At 42.8% G+C, this 25,931-nt stretch overlaps 1 protein-coding gene across 1 annotated transcript; it reads left to right on the top strand.

Moving 5' to 3' along the window:
- The first annotated feature begins 4,426 nt into the window (after positions 1 to 4,426).
- LOC147217680 (alpha-amylase-like) lies at positions 4,427 to 11,872 on the top strand. Its single transcript, XM_086175681.1, has 9 exons — positions 4,427 to 4,594; positions 5,301 to 5,447; positions 5,725 to 5,922; positions 6,113 to 6,343; positions 7,432 to 7,565; positions 7,787 to 8,009; positions 10,929 to 11,050; positions 11,245 to 11,370; positions 11,654 to 11,872. The coding sequence occupies exons 1-9, from the start codon at positions 4,427 to 4,429 to the stop codon at positions 11,841 to 11,843; spliced, it is 1,539 nt and encodes a 512-aa protein (XP_086031807.1). The 3' UTR covers positions 11,844 to 11,872.
- The last annotated feature ends 14,059 nt before the right edge of the window (positions 11,873 to 25,931 follow it).

The raw sequence follows: 25,931 nt of genomic DNA, 5'->3' as shown, positions 1-25,931 counted from the left end.
TCACAACTCATCAGGTCCCCGGGCAAGCGGCACAGCAATTATCCTCCGCACCTGGTGACCACGCCGCACCAGGGAACAATCCCGATAATCAGGCCGGAGTATAAAGGCGGACCCAAAGTTTCAGTCATTGTCTGATCTCGTTAGTATGAGAAGTTCGTATTGTCTTCAGCGCTACTTGTGCAGAACATCCTGGACTGGAAGCCCATTAAACTACCTGCAATCCTACGTACCTGTGTCTGTCCTCCTGGGGGAAACTGTAACAGAAGATCAGACCTGGTATGGAGCCCACAAGCACTCCAACACCTCAGCCTCCACAAGTCATCCAGGCGGCACCGCTGACCAGCCTGGCTACGTATTCCGGAGAGCTGGAGTACGTACCCCAGAGAGCTGTAGGGGATTCCTCCTCCAATGCTCTCTGAGGTTTGAGATGCAGCCCGCTCTGTTCCCCACGGAGAAGTCGAAAATTGCCTACATCATCTCCCTCCTGTCCGGCAAGGCCCTCCAGTGGGCTGAGGCTATCTGGAATTCTCCGGGCACGGTGACAACCACGGTGCAGAACTTCGTGGACCATTTCAAAGAGGTCTTCAGCCTTCCCGATGAGGATTCCTCACTTCAGGCCCGACTTTACCACCTCCGCCAGGGAAAGCAGTCCGTCATGGAGTACGCCTTGCAGTTCCGGACGCTAGCGGCCGCCAGTGGATGGAAGGAGCCAACCCTTCTGACAGCGTTTCGGCAAGGCTTGAACCCCTCCTTGCGACTCCACTTGGCGGCTTATGATACACTATGGGGCTGGAAAAGTTCATCCAACTGGCAATCAGGGTATCGCATCGGAGAGAGGCCTGTTTCTCTGGCCCAGGAAGATCTACTACCGCCACAGGGCCATCCCTCAACCCTCCAGAGCAGGCACTCTCAATGGGCAGGCCGACGCTCTTTCGCGAGCTCACTCCCCTGAAAACGCCCTGAAGGAACCAGAGAAAATTCTGCCAGACAGTGTGCTCATGAACCCCATCCGGTGGAGTCTGGATGAGGATATCCGGGAAGCAGCAGTATCCGACCCTGCTCCACCCAACACTCCGACCAACCGCATCTACGTACCACAAACCATCCGGGAATCTCTCCTCACCTCTGCGCACTCAACGCCAGGTACTGGGCATCCAGGAATGAGTCCGACACAGAACGTACTTCAAGACAAATATTGGTGACCAGGAATTTTGAGACATCAGAAGATTTGTCAGACAATGCCCCGATTGTGCCATGGCGAAAACCCCGCGTCCCCTACCAGCAGGGAAACTGGAACCCCTACCAATCCCAAATAGACCCTGGTCCCATCTCGGTGTTGATTATGCCACTGACCTTCCCCCCCTCCTCCAAGGGATACACGAGTATCCTAGTGGTCGTAGATCGATTCTGTAAGGCATGCAAGTTGATCCCTATGAGGGGAGTCCCTACGGCATCAGAGACCGCAAAAGCCCTCTTCAACCAGGTCTTCCGGAACTTTGGACTGCCGGAGGAGGACATAGTCTCGGACTGACGGCCGCAGTTCGTATCCAGGTTTTGGCACGCGTTCCTTCGCCTTCTGGGGGTGACCGTGAGCTTGTCGTCTGGGTACCATCCCCAAACCAATGGGCAAACGGAATGCAAAATACAAGAGGTCAGCTGCTACCTCAGGATTTACTGCCAGTGCCACCCGGCGAACTGGAGTCAATTCCTTCCCTGGGCAGAGTATGCCCAGAATTCCCTCCAGCAGCCAACCACCGGATTAACCCCTTTCCAGTGCATGCTCGGCCACCAACCACCCCTGTTTCCTTGGACAGGAGAATCCTCGGAAGTCCCGGCTGTCGATCAGTGGTTCAGGGAGAGCGAGAGTGTGGGCCAGAGCTCACCGGCACTTGCAAGAAGCTCGAGGCCGCCGCCGCTATGTGGATGCCCACCGATCACAGGCAACCACTTATGCCGTGGGGCCGAAGGTGTGTCTCTCAATGCTGGACCTTCGAATGAAACACCCCTGCAAAAAACTCAGGCCGAAATACATCGGTCCCTTCAGGGTCTCCCGCCAGATCAATCCGGTTACCTTTCGCCTACAGCTCCCACCAGAATATAAAATTCACCCAGTATTTCATGTGTCTGTTAAAACTGTGCCATTCATCTGAGTCTTCTTCCGCTGCAGACCCTGGGGTTGCTGTGCCTCCTCAACCGCCCCCCCTCCTGGACGAGGGTTCCGTCTACACAGTCCGCCAGATTCTCCAATCTCGACACCGCCGGGGTCAACTGGAGTACCTGGTCGACTGGGAGGGGTATGGGCCAGAGGAACGCTCCTGGGTCCGCCACAAGGACATCCTGGACCCAGGGCTATTGGAGTTTCATAGCACCCAATCGGCTCCGCGTACCCACGGTCGTCCCCACCACCGTGCACCCTCGTTCAAGGAGGAGGAAGCTGGGGGGATACTGTCACGACTCATCAGGTCCCCGGGCAAGCGGCACAGCAATTATCCTCCGCACCTGGTGACCACGCCGCACCAGGGAACAATCCTGATAATCAGGCCGGAGTATAAAGGCGGACCCAAAGTTTCAGTCATTGTCTGATCTCGTTAGTATGAGAAGTTCGTATTGTCTTCAGCGCTACTTGTGTAGAACATCCTGGACTGAAAGCCCATTAAACTACCTGCAATCCTACGTACCTGTGTCTGCCCTCCTGGGGGAAACCGTAACAGCGCACAAACAGACGTTCAAAAATAGATTTTTCAAGTTCAAACTTGTCCAGGTAAATGTATAATACAGGATGAATCCAGAGGGACAGGATTACAGGGTAAGCGCTCAGCAACAACTATTAAGCATATAATTTCATTAGCAAAAGCAATATAATCAATCTTGTCTTAATCTTCATTGTTTCACACTGTTTTCGAAGTCATACTAATTTTTATCAGAATCGTGGCTTTCCAGAGTGCCTTGAAATGAACAAATGAATATTCACTGCAAGTTAATAATCAATGTAATTAAATATTAATGATCTGATGAATAGTTAGGCAATAATGAAATCTTAAGTAAAAAGAGAGACATAAGTGATTAAACCAATTCATGGATCATTTGGGAAAAAAAAGTGATACAGAATCATGCCAACTGACAAAAACAACATTTTGCATTTCCAAATATGCCTTTAAATATATATTAGCTAGTTCAGTGAGTTAAGTGTTTGTTTTTCAGACATGAAAAAAAAGATGGATAGTGGATGCCAGCAATGCTGAATTTCAAATAAAAGGTACCGCCTTTTCATTTTCAGTCATATGCACTAAATCCTCATCACTTTTACCCCCTCTTTTTTGTAAATTCCATCCATGAAGGCTCTTGTCTAAAGTTATAAATAGCGGTATAACACAAAATGATAATTGGTGAATTTTTGTTCAAATATTGACAAGTTAATTAGATATTTGAAAAAAATTACTTCATTAGATCTTTTACAATAATCTTACAATGGGTCATTTTTTGGGAATCATTTTTCTGTTCATGCCAATTGTATGCATTTGTTTATTTTTTGCTGATCGTCACTGAATTTTTTTTTAGGTAAATCTTACAATATGAGATGAGAACAACTTTATTAATCCCGAAGGAAATTGTTGTGCCAGAGTTTCAAGTAAAAAACATAACAGTAATAGATAATAGTAGAAAGGAGGAAGAATAAGAAATATGAATTGTCTTAACTGTTAGCAGTAACTACAAAGACTGAAGATTCCCTGCGGCTGAGGGAAGAGGAATTAAAAAGTCTGATAGTCTGATAGCCCTCCTGTGGCGTTCAGTGGAGCTCTTTGGTGGTATCAGTCTACGACTGAAAGAGCTCCGACAGGACATCAACGTGGCATGCAGGGGGTGATGGATGTTGTCCATGATGCTGTGGAGCTTCCTCATCATCCTCCTCTCTGAAACCTGCACAACAGACTCCAGCTCTACTCCCAGTACTCTACTCTACTCTCAATATCAGAACCTTGTTACCTACACCTGGGGTGTAGGTAACAAGGTTTGACATGGATATTACACATTTCTTCTTTTCCTTTTATGTCCCTTGTTTTGTAGCTTTCTTTTTTTCCTTTTTAAAATAGATAACTATGAGAGTAACACAGGTCACTGATTTTTTTTTTTAGGTAAATCTTACAATATCAGAACCTTGTTACCTACACCCCAGGTGTAGGCAACAAGGTTCTGATATTGTTTGACATGGATATTACACATTTCTTCTTTTCCTTTTATGTCACTTGTTTTGTAGCTTTCTTTTTTTCCTTTTTAAAATAGATAACTATGAGAGCAACACAGGTGTTACACCCACATGGTGTTATGTACTTTCCTTTCATTGGTTCAGGAGCGTGAAGAAACACATACAAATGCTGACTTTAAGTAGCAGTGTAAGCACTGGTTTCTCGTTTCCTCAGGTGAAAGCATGATTCTGTATATTTTGTTGTCTCTGTTTGGGATTTGTTTCTCTCAACATAATCCTCAGATTAGGTATGGCCGGACCACTATTGTGCACCTGTTTGAATGGCGCTGGACAGACATTGCTGCAGAGTGTGAACGGTTTCTGGGTCCTAATGGCTTTGGTGGAATTCAGGTATGTACTTGTGGAAAGCAAGCTCTAAATAGGATGTGGAATGGCTATGGTTTCTCTTGGACAATCTAGGAGTGTGGTCTATATGCATACTGAAAAATGTTATAGATGGAGAAAAAATACAAAATAATTTTTCATTCATGGTTTAACTTTTTAAAGATTATTCATTTAAAGTGATGTCAAACTTGTTGCTTCCTGCTTGATCATAAAAACATCATTAAGAAAAAAAAATCAAGACGAAAATAACGTTTTTCTACAGAGAAATTTGTTTTACCTAACTTTGTTAAGAATCAGTGGAAAAAAGCTCACAGTATAGCCATGGTTAGTCTTGTTAGAATTATGTCTTCTTGTGTTTTAAAAAAGAAAGAATATTAAATCTTGTGCCTTCAAACAGGTGATTTGAGACTTCCCTGACATAAATCTGTTTAAAGCTACTTAACTCCAATGCATCAGGACAAGTATTTCTGCTTATCCAAAAGTAGTGTTGATAATCGTTACTGAATCAAGAAGGTTAAATGTTTGTATGTTTACTTAACTTTATAGTTTATCATGTTTCTGAGCAGGAAGTATCAATAATGTATTATATGTTGTTACATTACATTGGATATAATTGTCAGTCTGTACGTTTTTGACTTGATTTCTGTTTGCATGGGACTATTTTTAATACACATCAGAATGCATGTAATGGTTTTTGCTATGTATTCCTCAGATCTCCCCTCCAAATGAACACATCGTTTTAAACAATCCCTGGAGACCCTGGTGGCAGAGATACCAGCCAATTGGCTACAACCTTTGCTCCAGATCTGGCAATGAGCATGAACTAAGAGATATGATCTCTAGATGCAACAATGTTGGGGTAAACCAAAGTACAAAAGTGAACTGAAAATATCCAAGGAACTTTCAATCTACATTTAATTAAATCAAATGCATGTAATATGCACAACACTTGAGGCTATACCGAAATGTAATGTGTTGGTGAATATATCCATTTTTGTTTAACTCTCACTGTAAGACACATTGTTTTTTCTACATTATAGCTAAACTAAATGTGACAAAATTATGTGAAGACGACAATATCACAAGGGAAGCGGTGATTAATAATGTTCCTTATCAAAATGTATGTTTATTGTCAGGTCAACATTTATGTGGATGCAGTAATCAACCATATGTGCGGTGCCAGCGGTGGAGAAGGCACGCACTCATCATGTGGAAGCTGGTTCAGCGCTAATAGGAAGGAATTCCCCAGTGTTCCATTTGGCTACTCAGATTTCAATGACTATAAATGCAGGACCAGCAGTGGCAATATTGAAAACTATCACGATGCTAATCAGGTAACATTGCAAAAAGGTGATGAAAAAGAACACTTATGAGCTATTTGACTTTAGCCTATGGAAGAAAGATGGTGTGTGCATAGCAAAACAGAATACAATTAAAGACCATTGAAGACCTTTCACAGCCATTTTAAAACATTGGAATTATGTTATAGAATTATTTAGATTAAATGGTCATATACAACTACAGGTTCGTGATTGTCGCCTGGTTGGGCTACTGGACCTTGCTCTTGAGAAGGACTATGTCAGGAACAGGATTGCTAACTTCATGAACAAGTTGATTGATATGGGAGTGGCAGGATTCAGAGTGGATGCCTGCAAACACATGTGGCCAGGTGATCTGAAAACCATCTACAGTCGTCTGAAAAACCTCAACATGAAATGGTTCCCAAATGGCTCTCGACCCTTCATCTACCAAGAGGTATTCTTGCATATTTTGTTCGAATTTATATTCAATAAATCTAGAGCAAAGACATAAACAAACAAACATCATGCAGATATTTGCCACAAGGTAGTGTCCTATCGAAATTCCTTTTCACCTTCTTTACCTCTGATTTCCTCTGGTTTTACCCACCTCCAAAAGTTTTTCAATGACTCTCCCATAGTCGGGTGGATCAACAATAAAGAGGAGGAATACAGAAGATAGATTGATGGTTAAGTTGCGTGGAGTAAATGGAACCATCTACAACTCAACATCAGCAAGGTCAAGGAGGTGGTTCCAGTGGACCACAGGAGGAATCAGAGGAGACCTGTCCCAGTTACCATCCAGGATGAGGGGGTGGAAATTGTAGACTTGTACAGTAACTTGGGGTCTACATAAACAATAAAATGGACTGGACCTACAACACAGATGCCCTCTACAGAAAAGGACAGAGCAGGATGTTCTTCCTGAGGAGACTGAGGTCGTTCGGCCTCCAAAACACCAGTCTATAGTTGCTACTGCACTCTTCTTTGCTGTAATGTGCTGGTGCAGCAGTGGTGAGACTGGTGAGGACAATAGGCTCAACAAGCTGGTTGGAAAGCCCATTCGGCAGTAAGCTTAACTTGGACTGTTTGGAGACAGTGGCTGTGAGAAGGGTGAGGGACAAACTTTGTGCAATCCTGGACAATCCTTCTCAATCTGCACAATGAGCTGTGGGCAGCTTATTCAGCCAGCAGATCATCCCACCCCTGTGCAAAACTGAGCGCTCTGACCTGACGGAGTTGCACCTCTACTTACTGGGCACTACCGGCAACTTGTCGCTTTTTTTGGTCTTGTGTAGCACTTTTTTTCCGTTGTATCTTTTTGGCAGCTGTCGTCTTTGTCCTCTTTGATGTCTTCATCGATTGTTTATTTATTGTCTCTGTTGTTTTAATGTCTTTTGATACCTGTCCTCTTGCCCTATGCTGCTGTGGCACTTGAATTTCCCAAATTGGGATCATTAAGGTATTATCCTATCTCTTCTAATCTAAACTACTGCTGCTTGGCATACTACAAACAATATGTCTTAAAGTTCTGTCATCCTTTAGGTTATTGACCTAGGAGGTGAACCCATTACATCTAGAGAGTACAGCCATCTGGGAAGGGTGACTGAATTCAAATATGGTGCCAAACTAGGAACTGTCTTCAGAAAATGGAATGGTGAGAAGCTGTCATATATGAGGTATGTATGTTTGTGGATTTTGACATATTCATGATTAGTATAAGTCAAATACATTGAAAGCAATAAACCACAGCATAATTGCAGTTTATACCTATTCATAAAAGCTCTGCAAAAACATTCCATTATGTTTATTGTATTTGCAGTTACAATTTTATGAAAATTGAATAGATTCTGCGTTATACATGTAACATGTGGAGCACTCTGGATTTGTTTTGATACAGAAATTGGGGAGAGGGATGGGGTTTCATGGCCGATGGCAATGCTCTTGTCTTTGTTGACAACCATGACAACCAGCGAGGCCATGGTGCAGGTGGTGCATCAATCATTACCTTTTGGGACTCCAGACTCCACAAGATGGCTGTCGGCTTCATGCTAGCTCACCCTTATGGAGTTGCCAGGGTGATGTCAAGTTTCCGCTGGAATCGAATGATTGTGAATGGAAAGGTTAGTTCTTTTTTGGTTTCTTGTTTGTAACACTACCACCACACCACCACCAGCAACTACAACAACAACATTAGCTTCCATTCTCCTTCTTCTTTTGGCTTTTTCCTTCAGGGGTCACCACAGCGAATCCACCTTCTCCATCTAACCCTATTCTCTGTATCTTCCTCTCTCACACCAACTACTTTCATATCCTCTCTCACTACGTCCATAAATCTTCTCTTTGGTCTTCCTCGAGACCTCTTGCCTGGCAGCTCCAATTTCAGCATCCGTCTGCCAATATATTCACTATCCCTCCTTTGTACATGACCGAACCATATCAGTCTGGCTTCTCCTACCTTCTCTCCAAAACATCTAACATGTGCTGTTCCTCTAATAGACTCATTCTTGATCCTATCCATCCTGGTCACTCCCAAAGAGAACCTCAGCATCTTCATCTCTGCGACATCTAGCTCTGCTTCCTGTCTTTTCGTCATTGTTGTAACTATTTCTAGGCCATACAGCATCGCTGGTCTCACCACTGTCTTGTACACCTCCTTTAATTTTCCTTTCATTCTGACTGATAGTCTTCTATCACATAGTACCCTTGACACTTTTCTGCATTCATTCCAACCTGCGAGAGCCCATCTCTTCACCTCTTTTCTATACTCTCTGTTGCTCTGGACTGTCGACCCCAAGTACCTGAAATCCTCCAATTTCTTGATGTCCACTCCCTGTAGCCTCACCATTCCACCCAAGTTCTTCTCATTCACACACATATATTATGTCTTGCTGCGACTAACTTTCATTCCTCTCCTTTCCAGAGCATTCCTCCACCTCTCTAGATTTTCCTTTACCTGTTTTTTGCTCTCACTACGGATCACAATTTCATCTGCAAACATCATGGGCCACGAAGATTACCGTCTAACATCATCTGTCAGCCTGTCCATCACCATTGCAAACAAGAAGGGGCTCAGAGCTGATCCCTGATGGAGTCCCACCTCCACCTTGAACTTCTCTGCTACCCCTACAGCACACTGCATCGCTGTCTCACAGCCAGCACACATGCCCTGCACCAGTCTAACATACTTCTCTGCCACTCCAAATTTCCTCATAAAATACCAGAGCTCCTCTCTTGGCATCCTGTCATATGCTTTTTCTAAGTCTTCAAAAACACAGGGCAGCTCCCCCTGGCCTTCTCTGAGTGCAGAAGTCAGCATTTGTGAAGCATTAGTGCTTCAAGAATGCTAATAGAGAAGTACAGTCTAGTTTCCACTACTCTTTCCCATAACTTGATTGCATGGCTCATCAACTTTGTCTCCCTATAGTTCCCGCAATTGTGGACATCCCCGCTTATTTTTAAAAATGCGTACGATCACACTTCGTCTCCATTCCTCAGGCATCTTCTCACTCTCTAGGATCATGTTGAATAATCTAGTCCGAAATGGTACCGCTGCCTCTCCTAGACACTTCCACACCTCCACAGGTATATCATCAGGGCCAACTGCCTTTTGACTCTTCATCCTCTTCCATGCCTTCCTCACTTCACTTTCACTAATCTGTGCTACTGTGTGGTTTACAATTGTCACCTCTTCTACCCTTGGCTCTTTCATTTTCCACATTCATCAGCTCTTCAAAGTACTCTTTCGATAATCCCATCACTCTTCTAGCATCTGTCAATACATTGAGGGACCTGTATAGATCATTCTCTCCCTCCTCACTGTCCAACCGAGCATACAGGTCATTGTATGCCCTCTGTTTTACCTTCTCTACCTCTATCTTTACCTTACGTTGTACCACCCTGTACTCCTGTCTGTTCTCTTGAGTCCTCTCAGTATCCCACTTCTTCTATGCTAACCGCTTTCTCGATATATACTCTTGCACTTCTTCATTCCACCACCAGGTCACCTTATCTTCTTTCCTTCCAGATGACACACCAAGTACTCTTCTACCTGTTTCCCGAATAACAAAAGCTATTGTTGCCCAATCATGTGGAAGCTCTCCCTGACCACCCAGAGCCTTCTCAACACTTTCTTAGAGTCAGAAAGAGAAATGAGGAAGGAGCTACCATGATAGTACAACTTAAAGCCTGCTCCTAAGCTTCTAGCCTTACTACCTTTCCATCTGGTCTCCCGGACACACAGTATATCCACTTTTCTATACAAGATGTAGTCTATCTGCGTGCTGCTAGCTCCGCTCTAATAAGTTACCCTATGTTCCTGTCTTTTCTGGAAAAAAGTGTTCACTACAGCCATTTCCATCCTTTTTGCAAAATCTACCAACATCTGTCCCCCAGCGTTCCTATCCTGTACACCAAATCTGCCCATCACTTCTTCATCCCCTCTATTACCATCACCAACATGTCCATTGATGTCTGCACCAATTACCACTCTCTCATCTCTGGGGATATTCTGCATCACCTCATCTAGCTCTATCCAGAATTTCTCCTTCTCCTCAAACTCACATCCCACCTGTGGGGCATGGCCACTAATCATAGTGAGCATCACACCTTCAATTTCCAGTTTCAGACTTATAAGTCTATCTGACATTCGTTTCACCTCCAGAACGTTCCTAACCAACTCCTCCTTCAAGATAACTCCAACTCTATTTGTCTTCTTCTGAACACGCCTTCCTTCTGTCCTTTAATTTAGAGTAGACCATTTTCCACTGGTTCCCTGTAGGTCATCGGCACCAATGGTGGTCGTTCTTAACCTGGGCCTAAACCGATCCGAAACGATCTGGTTATTATGATTATTTCCCATGTTTGATTTTGGCAAAATTTTTTACGCCGAATGCCCTTCCTGAAGCGACCCTCTGCATTTATTTATATAGGCTTGGGATCAGCTCTGGGAAACACTGGCCTGTGCCACCCTGAGGCTGCATCAGCTTCCATTCATAGTTTTATATATATTGTACTTCCTCCATGCTTATTTTTTTCATCAGGATCAGAATGACTGGATGGGCCCCCCGAGCAATGGTGATGGATCCACTAAATCTGTTCCCATCAAACCAGATCAAACTTGTGGAGATGAATGGGTGTGTGAACATAGATGGCGTCAGATCAAGTGAGTTCATTCACATAAGGTGTCATTGCAAAAATTACACTTAAAAGAATGTAAATGACTACAGTTGTTGAATCCAACATTAAGTGTGTTTCATGTAACTAGAAAATACTCAAAATTATCAAATGTAATTGCTTTACATGTACAACTTTTTAGAGTAAGCACAAAGTTTAATTTATTTGTCATATCCCACCTAGAAATATGGTTGTTTTTCGTAATGTGGTCAATGGACAGCCACTTTCATACTGGTGGGACAACCAGAGCAACCAGGTTGCCTTTGGACGTGGCAACCGAGGTTTCATTGTCTTCAACAATGATGACTGGTAAGAAATTTGGAAATAACTAAGTTAGTGAACAAAAGTTTTTTACGATTGATATGGAGCTCTGTAAAACATAAGCATCAACTGCATTAGATTTTATAAAAATTATATTCTGTGGCTTAAGCCACAAATGAATGACAGATTTTTTGTTAAAAAAAAAACAACTTTTCAGAATATGCATGAAAACATGCTACTGGCCTGCATCAAGGATCCACACCAACTAATGTCAATAGTTTTAACACAATAAAGACCATTAAAACCATCTGCAACGTGTTTTGCCCTTTAGGGACCTGGATCAGATTCTGGACACTGACATGTCTGGTGGCACCTACTGTGATGTAATTTCTGGTCAAAAGGAAGGCAGTAAGTGCACTGGAAAACAGATCTCCATTGGAAGTGATGGTCGTGGCTACTTCAGGATCAGCAGCAGAGATGAAGACCCTTTCATTGCCATTCATGCCGATTCCAAGCTGTAAAGAAGCCTGTAACTTCAAATAAATCTATGTTCTCCACCTAGACCTTTTTTCCAGCTCTTCTTTGAAAACCTTTTTTTTTTTTTTTTTGGTTTGGCAGCTTCTTGGTAACACAATATTTTTAAAGCTGAAAGTTACTCAACAAACAAATCACATTATTGATTCACATTAGCGACTCTTAAGTGTTAACATACATCAACACTCAAGCGATAAGATTAAAAATTACACCTGAGCAGCAGCAGACATCACTGACATGACAACAAATTATAATGTGTTGTCTTTGGCATTTCATACAATAAATAAATTCTTGGAACATCAAAGATCTTGCGCTGGTGCTGCATTAGTTTGGTGGAGTGTAGTATTATAACAAAATACGACCTTGGGAGTAAACAGGCGGCCCAATCTCTTTTCCATGAAGCTGTCAAGGTCTTCAACAGACTGTGTAAGGTATGGTTGAACTGTTCACATTTCCAGCATGGTGGTAGGGTATCATATGAGACATTTGGATGAATATATACTACAGAGTTGCTGGATCAGTAGGCTTCTGAAACATCGCCCTTGATCAGAGTACACACATGAAGGTATGCCAAATGTGTAAAATCACTGTGACCAGCACCTGGGCCACCCTAGGGGCCCTCTGGTCAGGTGAAGGGATGGCCATCGAGCACTTGCTGAAGCCATCCGTGATCAATAAAACAATCTCCACTCTCCGCTGGGTTGGTTTGAGTGTGGTAAAATCCACTGCAATAATCTAATTCGCCTCAATAATTTCAAGAGATGGCCCATGTATGTGGGAGCTGGGGGGTGTGAACCCTTTGCCAACTGACACCTGGGGCACTCTGCGCACCACTTCTGCACCTCTTCTGACATCCCTGGTCAATCGTCTTGCCAGCTCTAAAGTTTGGCAAATGCCCTGATGTCCATGGTGTTGGTGCAGCTGGGTCAGAACCTCAGAGCGCAGAGAGGCAGGAAAGACCAGCTTCTTACCCTCCTAGCCCCATTGGGCTGGAACACCTTATGGTAGAGGACCCCCTCCTCTTCCATTAAATGGTCCCAGTATTAGGACCTGAGGGGCAAGGCATTCTCATTCCACACGAGTGGGCCACTGCTGATCTCTCCTACTTTTCCATGAAGGCCAGATCCCTATGGGCTAAGACTCCCAACAGATGACCAAACAGACTGCCGAAGGTTGTAACAAACGACTAGATCTGCCCTACTCCTTGGAGTATGCTCCTTGGTGTGCTTTGCCAATGATCTAGAAGCCCACAGTTGAGGAATTAATTTACCTCTATTCTGGCTCTATCAATTTCAATGGGCACCCATATATGCTCATTATGGTGTGTATGATCTAGAAGTAATATTGCAATTACTTAAAACATATTTTCTGCCTCAGGATTTTAAATAGATTATGACAGAAGATTTATGGACATAGTGCGAGAGGATATGAAGGCAGTTAGGGTGAGAGGAGGATACAGAGAATGGGGTTAGATGGAGAAGGTTGATTTGCTTTGGCAGCCTCTCAAGGGAAAAACTGAAAGAACAAAAAGAAGACTCAGTTGAGTATCACTTGTGATCTTAACATTTCCAAATTATAAAGTCTTGAATACATGTTTTTGCAGGTATGATTTGCTGAATATTGAGGTCAAGGAGTGTCTGCTTCATACAAGTAAGTATACCTCCATCAAGTAAGCATACCTCAATCAGATAGCAACTTCAAAGCCCTCCCCTGAACAACATGTCGATAGTTTTTTTCCCAAAACATGCACATTTTCAGAATTTGTGTGACTTAAAATTTTCAAATACCTTTTTTGTTTTGGCCGAGGATATTGATGCCGACTGCTTACAGAAGACCCAGATCTGAACCTTGCCATATTCCCACAAGAAACTAAAAGAGTGAAAAAGGTTTTTTTTCCATGCCTGCAAGAAAACAATGAACTTTTTGCAAAAACCTCGGTCTTGTAGTTGTTTATTGCTGAAGTGCCAGCACGACTTGTTGACCACGAGTTGTGACTAGCTTAAATGCGACTAAATGATAATCTGAAAAGCCAGATGGGGTTATGTAACATTTGAGTTATCCGGGTTGGAGGGTCTTTGAGATGAAAAACATCAAATTTTGCTGCTGACAGGTAATTTTCGCAGGTCCTGACCCAGATATACTGTTTGATTTGTTTTTTTTTCTATCCTTTAGCTATCCAGCAGGTCATGAGAGGCTATGGCAGCTCGGAGGCTCTGAGAGGACGGAGGATTAGGCTCCTAACCTATTCTGTCAACAGTATCATCAAGGGGGCAATTCAAGTTTCCCTCCACAATTATTTTGTTTTGCTGGTAGGTGGAAAGTTCATTCTCTCTCAATCTTGAGAGTGGTACATGTTTACTCTCCCTGCGCTGCTGGTTGGTGTATATACATTGACCAGGCAAGAAGACGGAAAGACTGTCTTGTTTGAAGACTCGAGGAGGATGGCTACACCTGCAATCATAGAGGTTCTGTGGCTGAGGTAAAAGGGTCCATCCCATCACGAGGCCCAGTCCACCTTGTCTTGTCTCTGTGTTTCTTGTCCAAAGAGCACATACACTGTGTGCACAATTATTAGGCAAATGATTATTGTGACCAATTAATCCTTTTATCCATAATTTCCAACTCCTCGCTGTATAAACTTGAATGCTCATTGCATTGAATGCATATGAGGTGATACGAGGTGCAACGAGGTACTGCCTCAAGAGATCAACACCCTACATCAGGGTATGTATAATTATTGGGCAGATTTCTTCTCCGGAAAAATGGGCCAAATAATCATATGTTTGTATGATTTGTATGTACATGTTTGTATGTGCTGGTGAGGCACACGTCAGTGCCTCACCAGCCATGAACCTCACCACAAGTCACTGACTCTTACAATACGTACGCATTAAACCTGGTGGTAAAACAATGAAACTACAAATAGAACACAGAGAATGTTCATCAATCCCCAACTCACAATAAACCTCATATGTTAACAGGCAGATGGCTATGTGTCTCTAGTGCAGGGGGTGCATTTCAGTATGAACCTGAAAAAGTTTGCCACATCATCTTGGATTGCTGCTTGCTTCACAGCTTGGCCATCAGACAAGAACTCCTGCTGCAGAAAACCCCCATAGCAGTAGAGAGGAACTGCCATCTAGCTTCAAGGTAATGTATACTGTGGAGACCAGGGGAATGTCATAGCCATGTGCTCCACCTGCCTGCCACAGAGACTCCCTGGCACCTCACAGACCTCTTCACAGTTCTCAAACCCATAAGTGGTCGTTCCAGTCAAGCCTAAGTGGCATCAGGACAATGTTCTCTATTGGCCCAGTTTCATGAGATTCCTCCTATTGCTCTATCTGGACAAGTGATAATGTTGCCTACCACTTCATGCAATTGCCACACACGTTTATTCTATTCCATGTGTTACAGGTTATGTTGGAGTGCTGCTAGGCGGCACCACTTTGTAATTCAGAAACATGTGGATGTGTGCAGAAAGAGAGAGAGGAATAGCATTGCGATGTACTGACTGCTGAAAATATACCGAGTAAAAGTTATTATAAGCTATGAGGTTTGTCCTTATTATTGTCAACACTGCATGGTCTTCACTTCCTTTGGTCCATCAGGTGGGCGATTGGAGCCCAAGGGTCAGGCTCAGTTTGAATTACAACTCCTCCCATTTGCGTCATTGGAGGGGTGTATACAACAACTTGACTCCTCCCCTTTGAGTTGGGCAAGTGGTTATGCTCAGGTTTTCAATTTCTGCCTTTGGAGCTCGACAAATTAAAAATTGATTGAGTTCACTGTACATGTTTGAAACTTTCCATTCCCTTCAATTCCACTTTCAAGTTATTTATATCCCTAGCAAGCGTTATGAGTTTGTCTGTCTATGGGTTCAGTCCTTTGCAAATGTCTGCAGTCAAAGATTTTTCAGTATTTTGTACTCTTATCATGCTCATTCTTCATCAAGTCAATAAGCACTTTTTTCAGTGGCCAAACTCTACCCTGCTTTTGCCTCAGATTTGTCTTCAGTGCTATGGGTGTTTTCTCAGACTTAGCTTTACTGGTGAGTAATGGTCACTCTTTTACCCTTACAACAAACCTCACAAAACAAACTGTCCCCACCTTGGGGACACTTCTTCAGCTGCTATATAAGCTTGTGGGCTCAACTCTTAATCTTGGGGAAGAACTCAACCATTCGCTCCGCCTCTCACCAAGAACACACACTCAGTTATCTCGCCAGTTGGGTGCCATCCCTTGAGACTGAGTGTCACAGTCTGCTCTCCCTCTCCTCTGCTCTGTTGCTCAGCCACACCCCTCATCAGCTTCACTGCTTTCACCTGCTGTTGTCACCTGCTCACCATCTTCAATGAAGCCAGCTTATATGCAGTCTCACTCCACTCACTCTTTGCCAGATTGTCTTCGCTCTCATGCCTGACTCTCCAGCGTTTATTTCCGGATTGCTTCCCTGGTATTGACCTAACTCGCCTCCGACCTCTGCTTCTCGTCTCATCCCCGACCTACTGCGTCAGGTTCACCCCAGCTCCTCACCGCTGGTACCGTCAGCCGACCCGATCCAACTGCAGTCTTGTGGTACCGTTCCTGCCTGCCACACGGGAGACCTGGGTTCAAATCCAGCCATACCCACTGACGCATCTGTGTGCCTGCTGAAATAAAACCGCTTCACTGCAGACCTGATGCAATTGGGTTCATCGGTGTATAGCAAAGTACCAACCCTTCCCGCAAGCAAAAGTAGGCAAAACAAGAATCACAAGATTGTAACTGATCACTGGTAAAGTGATGCTGTATAGCAGGGGATTCAAACTCAAATACACAGTGGGCCAAAATTTAAAAATCAGTACAAGTAGAGGGCCGGAGTGGTTCTATGTTTATTGAAAAACTTATTCAAATGAACTTTTTGCAAATATTGACCCTGAAACTAACAAACCTTTTAAATTATTGCTGTTAAAACAACCTTAAACTTCTTCTTTTGGCTATTTCCTTCAGAGGCCACCACAGTGAATCAACTTTCTCCATCTAACCCTATTCTCTGTATCCTCCTCTCTCACACCAACTACCCTCGTATCCTCTCTCAAAACATCCATAAATCCTCTCTTTGATCTTCCTCGAGACCTCTTGCCTGGCAGCTCCAATTCCAGCATCCGTCTACCAATATATTCACTATCCCACCTCTGAACATCACCTAACAGTCTCAGTCTAACATGAGCCCTCTGATTGACTCGTTCCTGATCCTCCTTTGTACATGACCCAACCATCTCAGTATGGCTTCTCTGACCTCTCCAAAACTTCTAACATGTGCTGTTCCTCTGATAGACTCATTCCTGATCCTACCATCCTGGTCACTCCCAAAGAGAACCTCAACATCTTCATCTCTGCAACCTCTAGTTCTGCCTGCTGTCTTTTCATCATTGTAACAGTTTCTAGGCCACACAGCATTGCTGGTCTCACCACTGTCTTGTACACCTTTCCTTTTATTCTGGCCAATAGTGGAAAAAAGTGACAGGGGTACTATGTGATAGAAGACTGATTCCATCCTGCTTGGACCCGTCTCTTCACCTCTTTTCCACACTCTTCGTTGCTCTGGACTGTTGACCCCAAATATCTGAAATCGTCAAGCTTCTTGATTTCCACTCCCTGTTGCCTCACCGTTACTCTCATTCACACACATGTATTCTGTCTTGCTGCGACTAACTTTCATTCCTCTCCTTTCCAGAGCATACCTCGACCTCTCTAGATTTTCCTTTACCAACTTTCTGCTCTCACTACAGATCACAATTTCATCCGCAAACATCATGGTCCACGGAGATTCCCGTCTAACCTCATCTGTCAGCCTGTCCATCACCATTGTGAACAAGAAGGGGCTCAGAGCTGATCCCTGATGGAGTCCCACCTCCACCTTGAACTTTTCTGCTACCCCCACCGCACACCGTACCACTGTCTTACAGCTAGCATACATGTCCTGTACTAGTTTAACATACTACTCTGCCACTCCAGACTTCCTCATACAATATGTGAGCTCCTCTCTTGGCACCCTGTCAAATGCTTTTTCTAGGTCTACAAAAACACAGGGCAGCTCTGTCTAGCCTTCTCTGTACTTCTCTATTAGCATTCTCAACGCAAATATTGCATCTGTGGTACTCTTTCCAGGCATGAATGCCATAATGCTGTTCACAAATGCTGACTTCCACTTCTCTTTCCTATAACTTCATTGTATGGCTCATCAACTTTGTCCCTCTATAGTTGCTGCAATTCTGTACATCCCTTTTATTCTTAAAAATAGGCACATTACACTTCGTCTCCATTCTTGAGGCATTGTCTCACTCTCTAAAATCCTGTTGAATAATCGAGTCAGAAAATCTAACGTTGCCTCTCCTAGTCACTTCCATACCTCCACAGGTATATCATCAGGACCAACTGCTTTTCCACTCTTCATCCTCTTCAATGCCTTCCTTACTTCACTTTTACTAATTTGTGCTACTTTGTGGTCTACAATAGTCACCTCTCCTACCCTTGCCTGTCTTTCATTTTCCACATTCATCAGCTCTTCAAAGTATTCTTTCCATCTTCCCATCACTTTTCTAGCATCTGCCAATACATTTCCCTCTCTATCCTTAATCACCCGGACCTGTTGTACATCCTTTCCATCATTATCTCTCTGTTTCGCCAACCTGTATAGATAATTCTCACCCTCCCTACTATCCAACCGAGCATTGTACACTGCTTGTTTTGCCTTTGCTACCTCTATCTATACCTAACGATGTATCAGCCTGTACTCCTGTCTGTTCTCTTCAGTCCTCTCAGTATCCCAATTCTTCTTTGCTAACCGCTTTCTCTTTATATACTCCTGCACTTCTCCATTCCACCACCGCGTCTCCTTATCTACTTTCCTTCCAGATGACACACCAAGTACTCTTCTACCTGTCTCCCTGTTAACACTAGCTGTTGTCCTATCATTAGGGAGCTCACCCTGACCACCCAGAGCCTTTCTCAACTCCTCCCTGAAAACCATAAAAACCCTTTTCAGCTTCCACCACTTTGTCCTCTGCTCTGCCTTTGTCCTCTTGATCTTCCTTGTCACCAGAGTCATCCTACAAAACACCATCCTATGCTGTCTGGCTACAGTCTCACCTACAACTACTTTGCAGTCACTTATCTCTTTCAGGGTACCTGGTCTATACAAGATGTAGTCTACCTGCGAGCTGCTACCTCCGCTCTTATAAGTTACCCTATGTTCCTGTTTTTTCTGGAAAAAAGTGTTTACTATAGACATTTCCATCCATTTTGCAAAATCTACAACCATCTGTCCATCTGCATTCCTATCCTGTATTCCAAATCTGCCTATTTGTTCTTCATCCCCCCTTCATTGCCTTCACCAACATGTCCATTGAAGTCTGCACCAGTTACCACTCTCTCATTCCTGGGAATACTCTGGATCACCTCCTCTAACTCATTCCAGAACTTCTCCTCTTCAAATTCACATCCCACCTGCGGGGCATAGCCACTTACAACATTGAGAATCACACCTTCAATTTCCAGTTTCAGACTCATAAGTCTATCTGACATTCTTTTCACCTCTAGGACATTCCTAACAAACTCCTCCTTCAAGATAACTCCTACTCCATTTCTCCTCTTATCAGTACCATAATAGTACAACTTAAAGCCTGCTCCTAAGCTTCTAGCCTTACTACCTTTCCACCTGTTTTCCTGGACACACAGTTTATTAATTTTCCTTCTCTGCATTATGTTGACCAACTCTACTTTTTCCTGTCATCGTCCCGATATTCAAAGTCCCTACTCTCAGTCCCAGGCTCTTTCCTTTCCTCCTCTCTCTCTGCTTCCGAACATGCACTCCTCTTCGTCTTCGTCGACCCACAGTAGCCCAATTTCCACTGGTACCCTGTAGGTCATCAGTACAAATGGTGGTCGTTGTTAACCCGGGTCCTCAACCGATCCAGTATGATATGGTTATTGTTGACTTGCATGTTTGGTTTTGGCAAAAGTTTTAAGCCAGATGCTCTTCCTGACGCAACCCTCTGCATCTATTCTGGCTTGGGACCAGGTCAGGGAGACACTGGTCTGTGCCCCCCTTGGCAGGATTTGGGAGACACGGGCCATTTCCGCCCTGAGGCTGCATTTAAAACAACATTAAAAATAAATAAATTAAAAATCAGTTGAAACAATTTATTTTGGCTCTATCTGCTGCATTTCAAGGGTAATTTCTGACCATTTTTTTGTTAACCTTGTTAATTAACTTTGTCAATTTTGACAGTCCAAAATGAATCAGATCATCAAACAAGCACTCCATGAAAAATAAATTCACTCCAGATCACTGACATGTCTCTGGAGGCTCTCAGTCACCCAGGTCATGGTAATTCTTTTCAAAGTCTTCTCAGAGCAACTGGACTAGATTTTCCTCACTTGAAGACATTTCACCTCTCATCCAAGAGGCGTCTCGACACACATCTGAAGCACGAGTCACCGGATATGTTCTCATGCAGTTCCTTTTCAATATCATTGTTTGATCAGAGTGCCACATCTATCACAATTGAGGTCCTTATTTATCAAGTCAGGAATATAATATATTTAACAGAACATATATATCCTAAAATATGACAGTACCTTAGCATTTCAACTGGTCTGAGCCATTCATGGGGACTAATCCTTACTGCATTATGTTTTCATACACTGTCCCAGCCATTAGTTATTTGTATCTGGTGTATTTGTATGCTTTCTCAGCTTACATCTTTTACCATGGTAATATCTACTTAACTGCTTTAGGGGTCACTTTACATTGCCTTTACTAAGGCCATACCTACTTCTTTTTACTTTGCTATATACAAGTATGGGTCAGGGAAGTACTAAGGCTCTTGGACTTTTCTGAAACCTTATCCATTTTGTGTTTTGATGTCAGAACATCCATCTTATTTTAAAGACATCAGCCCCTTCCTGCTGGCTATGTATTTAATAGTAAAGATGCTCATTATTCAGTCTGAATGGCATTAGAATAATAACCCTGTAGTTTGTGAAAGGATGGACAGAGAAATACAATCTATCATCTGTTTACAATATGATACCATTCATTTTCATCAAATGGCCAATTGTGATCCCCTCCCTGAATCTACATCCAATTAACTTTTTGAATCATCTTCCTGAATTGTTTAGAGTCTGAACACAACATAGGAAGGACTTACATTAGTTACCTAACACTACTGCAGTATGTTAGAATATTCCGTTATAATACATTGTGTTTGCATACATTCATTATTTTGATTGTAGTCCTTGTGTGACATGGGGACGCTCACGTCAAGAGAGGGACTTGCAAAATCTCCTACGTCAAATTATAGAATCTCCAACCTCACATCATTATTTCACTATCAATTGCAAAGACTGTTAAAATGTAACTGCGAGACCCCATCATGTAAGGTGAAGGAATGCGCTACCCTGCTGTTCCAATGACACCCCCCGGGGATAATCGACTAGAGCCAGGGATCGGAGGAAGTCATTATCAGGACTTCCTCCGACCCTTTTGGCCAAAAGGTATAAAATGAGCTTGATCCTTTGGATCGGGGCCAGAACTTCTTCATCTACACATTCGACTGGACGCGTCTCAGCGGGTGTCTAGAGGAGCCGAACGATCCTCGCGGGGTGACATTCATTCTGGCCCGGGATACCTCGTAAGTGTATTTTCCTGACTTTGAATAAACCATTCTTGCTTGATTAGTTCCTGGCCGTTGTGACGTTTTTCCCTGAATGATAATCTGAACACACTGGGACAACAAAGTCCGGTCCCGTGGCAGGAGCCACAAAAACAGACAAGTGCTGGGCCCTTAGGGCCTGCAAAGGCCTTCTCTGCTGGCCTAAAAAATATCTGAATCACAGATATTTTGCAGTCGCTGTTCTGCGGCAGCGACTGCTATATTTCAAAATATTTTGCACATGAATACTTACATAATTCCAAATGGTCGGTTCACCTCCTTTCATAGCATTTTTTCCTGGGCTGTGCTGCTTCTATATTTTTATATTAAAGCGTTTGACCCTGCCAGCCAACAAAAAATGGCTGAAATACAATTGGTTAAAGTCAAAGAAATCTGCCTGGAGGTCTACAGAATCAGATTCACAGTTGCTCTAGCAAAAAAAAAAAAAAAGTGTTGATTAAACTGTTGCTTCAGCCAATCAGATTTTGAGTAGGGACGCCAAGGCGTTCAAGAAGGGTACGGTAACATCACCGTGTGGCATGCCCTTTGATTGGATAGTCAGAGAGTGTACTAGCCAGAGCGAGTTCACTCTGAGGCAAGCTGCACAAACACAAATACAGTTGTGTGGATGTAATGGCTAATTGGTCAACCCATGACAGCTGAAGGAAGAGAATAAATTGATGTGGTTGCTGATTTATTGTCAAAGCTATTTTCAAGACGGATTTTTCAAGAAAAGCTGGACATCGTTAAGAACGGTCAGGCAATTCCAAAGATACCAGGCCTGTTACAGTGGGACTTTCTGCTTTCTGACTCTCCACTTTCACTTTCAGCTCAGAGGAAAGCTCCAAATTGTATTGCTGGGACTGCTTGAAATTTGCCACTGATTGACATGTTGTTTGGAGCCACACTGTGTTTGCAATTTTGACTGGCCTTACCAAGGCAGCAACGAGACACCAGACACCTAAAAGCAAAAGTGCCGTCCAAAACATTTGGGGAAACCAGAATGGATCAACAGCTGAGTTAGCAAGTGTGCAGGGAAACAGAGCTCCACAACAAAAAGGTGAAGAAGAACAGAAAAATGTTACAAAGACTGATAGACTGTGCCTTTTTTTGGGCAAGCAGGAACTTTAATTTCAAAAACACTATGAAAGTGCAAGACCATGAGCTATCTCTACCATGTAACGGCTCTTAATACTGCATTTCTGCATAAGAGGATGATTTTTATAGCCATAAAACAGTTATTGAGGGGTGGATTGATAAATGGAGCACTATTGAAGACCTAGGCGTGAAATACACGGACCGCTGCTGCACTACTGTGTGAAAACCACTCTGGAATTTGAGGGCATAGAGCTTCATGCGCTGCAGCCTGGGCCATTCCTTACTTGAAGCACTAGGTATAAACGTAAATTTGGAATACCCAAGCCAAATGCATGGTAGTTTTTTGTATCAGGGGTTTGTGTTTGTGTATGTGTAAGTCTTTCAGGCCACTGGGCTGTGCTTTGACTAAGACCAACACCTGGCCCAGTGGGCCAGCCAAGATCATTTTGTGCCTGTTATCACTCACTTTACTCTGACAACTGTCACAATCAATGCTTCATGTCTTCTAAAACCTGCCTGTAGTCAAAATACCAATACAGGTATGTGAAATAAAACACCTGTCTTTAATTTGTTACTGATTCATGAGCAGGAGAAGATTTCCCACAATTACTATAATAATTTATTAATCCCTCCTGGGGAAATTCATTCTCCGCAATTTACCCATCATGGGTGAACCATGAGCAGTAGGCTGTCGCCCATCAATGCCAGGGGAGCAGTTAGGGGTTCAGTGTCTAGCTCAACAACACTGAGCACATTAGGAGGAACTGGCAATCAACCCAGGAATCTTCGGTTTCTAGGACCACCACTCTACCACACTGCCCCCACTAAAGGGATTTAGCCAAACATTGATCTCTATTACAGTTAGTCCTGAGAAAGGCAGCTCTATTTCTCAAAGTTTTATATGCAACTCCATATGCCTTACTGTTTTTTCACTTAGAAATGGGTAAATCGTTAACTAATTGGTCAGTGGCCTACATTTTCATGTCTGCAAATCTTGCTTACATTCAGTCATAGCTAGATTTTTGCTTCAATGTTTTAGTGTCAAACAAGCTCGTTGGACTTGACTTGAGGTTGGTAAAGGATGTCTTGACAAATCTTATCATGACAGCTGGACTTGGTTTCTTCTCTCTAAAATTTTTCACCACCTCAACTTTTTCCTGGTGGTTTGGAGGTTACAAAACCACATTGAAAGATATAACTGAAATAACTGAATAACTAATAACCAAAACCCGGCCTATGCGACTTCTACCCAAGCCTCTGCCCAAGTGCTTTAATAAGTTTCACAGAATCCGAGCTTCAGTTGCACAATTACCAATTCAAATTCCATCTCAGGTGAGTCCCTGGAATTTGTACCTTTGTTCCCCTTAACGACATCCTCATCAACCCCATTCAAATGCCACAGGACCTTCTTGAGTCAGGCATCATGTCTGCAAAACAACTCACCCTTTACCACAACAACCCATTTCATCTTAGACCAAGCACATCAGCTACAGTATATGCCAAAACCTTGTTAACCATGACCTACATGACTTTGAACTTCTACAGACATGTTGGAAAGGAAGATGGAAGCTTTATCATGCTGTAATGTTCTATGGTTTCTTAAAGCTATAATATTTCAAAATATGACCAATAAGTACAGCCACTTATTATTTCTACTTTTTTTGTCCACTTCTAATTTTAATATACTCTTGTCTATATTTTATCTTGTCCATTTTTATATACCCTAGTCTATATTTACATATTCCTGTCTATCTTTATATATTATGGTCTATATTTTTATATATATATTTATTGAATGTCTACAATTTTACAATTTGATGCTGCTACCCCATTGTGCACCCAATAGCCCCTTGGTGACAAATAAAGGTTTTCTGATTCTGATTCTAGTTTGCCGGAATCCCCTGGCAGTGTCAAGGGAAGAAAACGCTTCTCCAACATGGGAAAGGGCACATGGCATGCAGAGTGCACAGAAGTGCGCAGATGTGGTACAGAATCACATTTTGGTTGTTGTTGACTGGTTTAGTGTTTTGCGTGTCATTAGTGATGGGAATTCTGGCTCTTTTTAGAGAACTGGCTCTTACGACTTGGCTCACTAAAAAGAGCTGGCTCTTTGGGCTCCCAAATGGCTCTTCAGATTTTTTTGTTGCTTTAATTGATATATCACCAATAATAATGTAACATTATGCACAAAATGAATTAATAATCAATAAAAAAAATATATTACACTACTATATTATAATAGCCTTTATTTTTTCGCTCTACAGTGAACTTTTGACTAATTTAAACTTTTAACTTTTTTATATTGAGCAACTTTAAAGTCAAGCAACACAGAGTCCCTGAAAAACACACGACTCAATTAAATGTAAATTAGAAATATTTACTTTTCAGTGCAACAACAAATAAACTATGAAATACAAGAATAGACTTTTAGCTTTTTTATACATAACAAATTTAAAGTGAAACACAGGATCCATGAAAAACACACGAAAAATAAATTAAAATATTTACAGATCTACAAAAAATAAATAATAAAATACAAAACAATTTTAGCTTTTTATACATTCAACAAATTTAAAGTCAAATAACAACACAAAATCTCTGAAAAAAATGCAAAACAACAAAATAAAATAATTAAAAATTGAAAATAAATTAAAAATATTAACTCTTCAGTGCTATAAATAAACTATAAATGCAGCCTCAGGGCGGCACTGGCCCGTGTCTCTCCAAGCCTGCCTTGGGGGGACACGGAGCAGTGTCTCCCTGTGCCGGTCCCAAGCCCGGATAAATGCAGAGGGTTGCGTCAGGGAGGGCATCCGGCGTAAAACTTTTGCCAAAACCAAATATGCAAGACAACCAAAACTATACCATACCAGATCGGTCGTGGACCGGGTTAACAACGACCGCCATTGGTACTGATGACCTACAGGGTACTAATGGAAATTGGGCTACTGTGGGTCGAAGAACAAGGGAACAAGAAGAAGAGGAGGAGTGCGTGTTCGGAAGCAGAGAGAGAGGAGGAAAGGAAAGAGTCTGGGACTGAGAGTAGGGACTTTGAATATTGGGACTATGACAGGAAAAGGTAGAGAGTTGGTGGACATGATGCAGAGAAGGAAGGTGGATATACTGTGTGTCCAGGAGACCAGGTGGAAAGGTAGTAAGGCTAGAAGCTTAGGAGCAGGCTTTAAGTTGTACTATTATGGTACTGACAAGAAGAGAAATGGAGTAGGAGTTATCTTGAAGGAGGAGTTTGTTAGGAACGTCCTAGAGGTGAAAAGA

This window comes from Fistularia commersonii, chromosome 28, assembly GCF_037954325.1.
Source record: "Fistularia commersonii isolate RoL2024-O1a breed Wild chromosome 28, RoL_Fcom_v1.0, whole genome shotgun sequence".
In the NCBI taxonomy this organism is placed as follows: domain Eukaryota; kingdom Metazoa; phylum Chordata; class Actinopteri; order Syngnathiformes; family Fistulariidae; genus Fistularia; species Fistularia commersonii.
The sequence above is the reverse complement of the archived record's forward strand: the minus strand, read 5'-3'. Positions and strand labels throughout refer to the sequence as shown.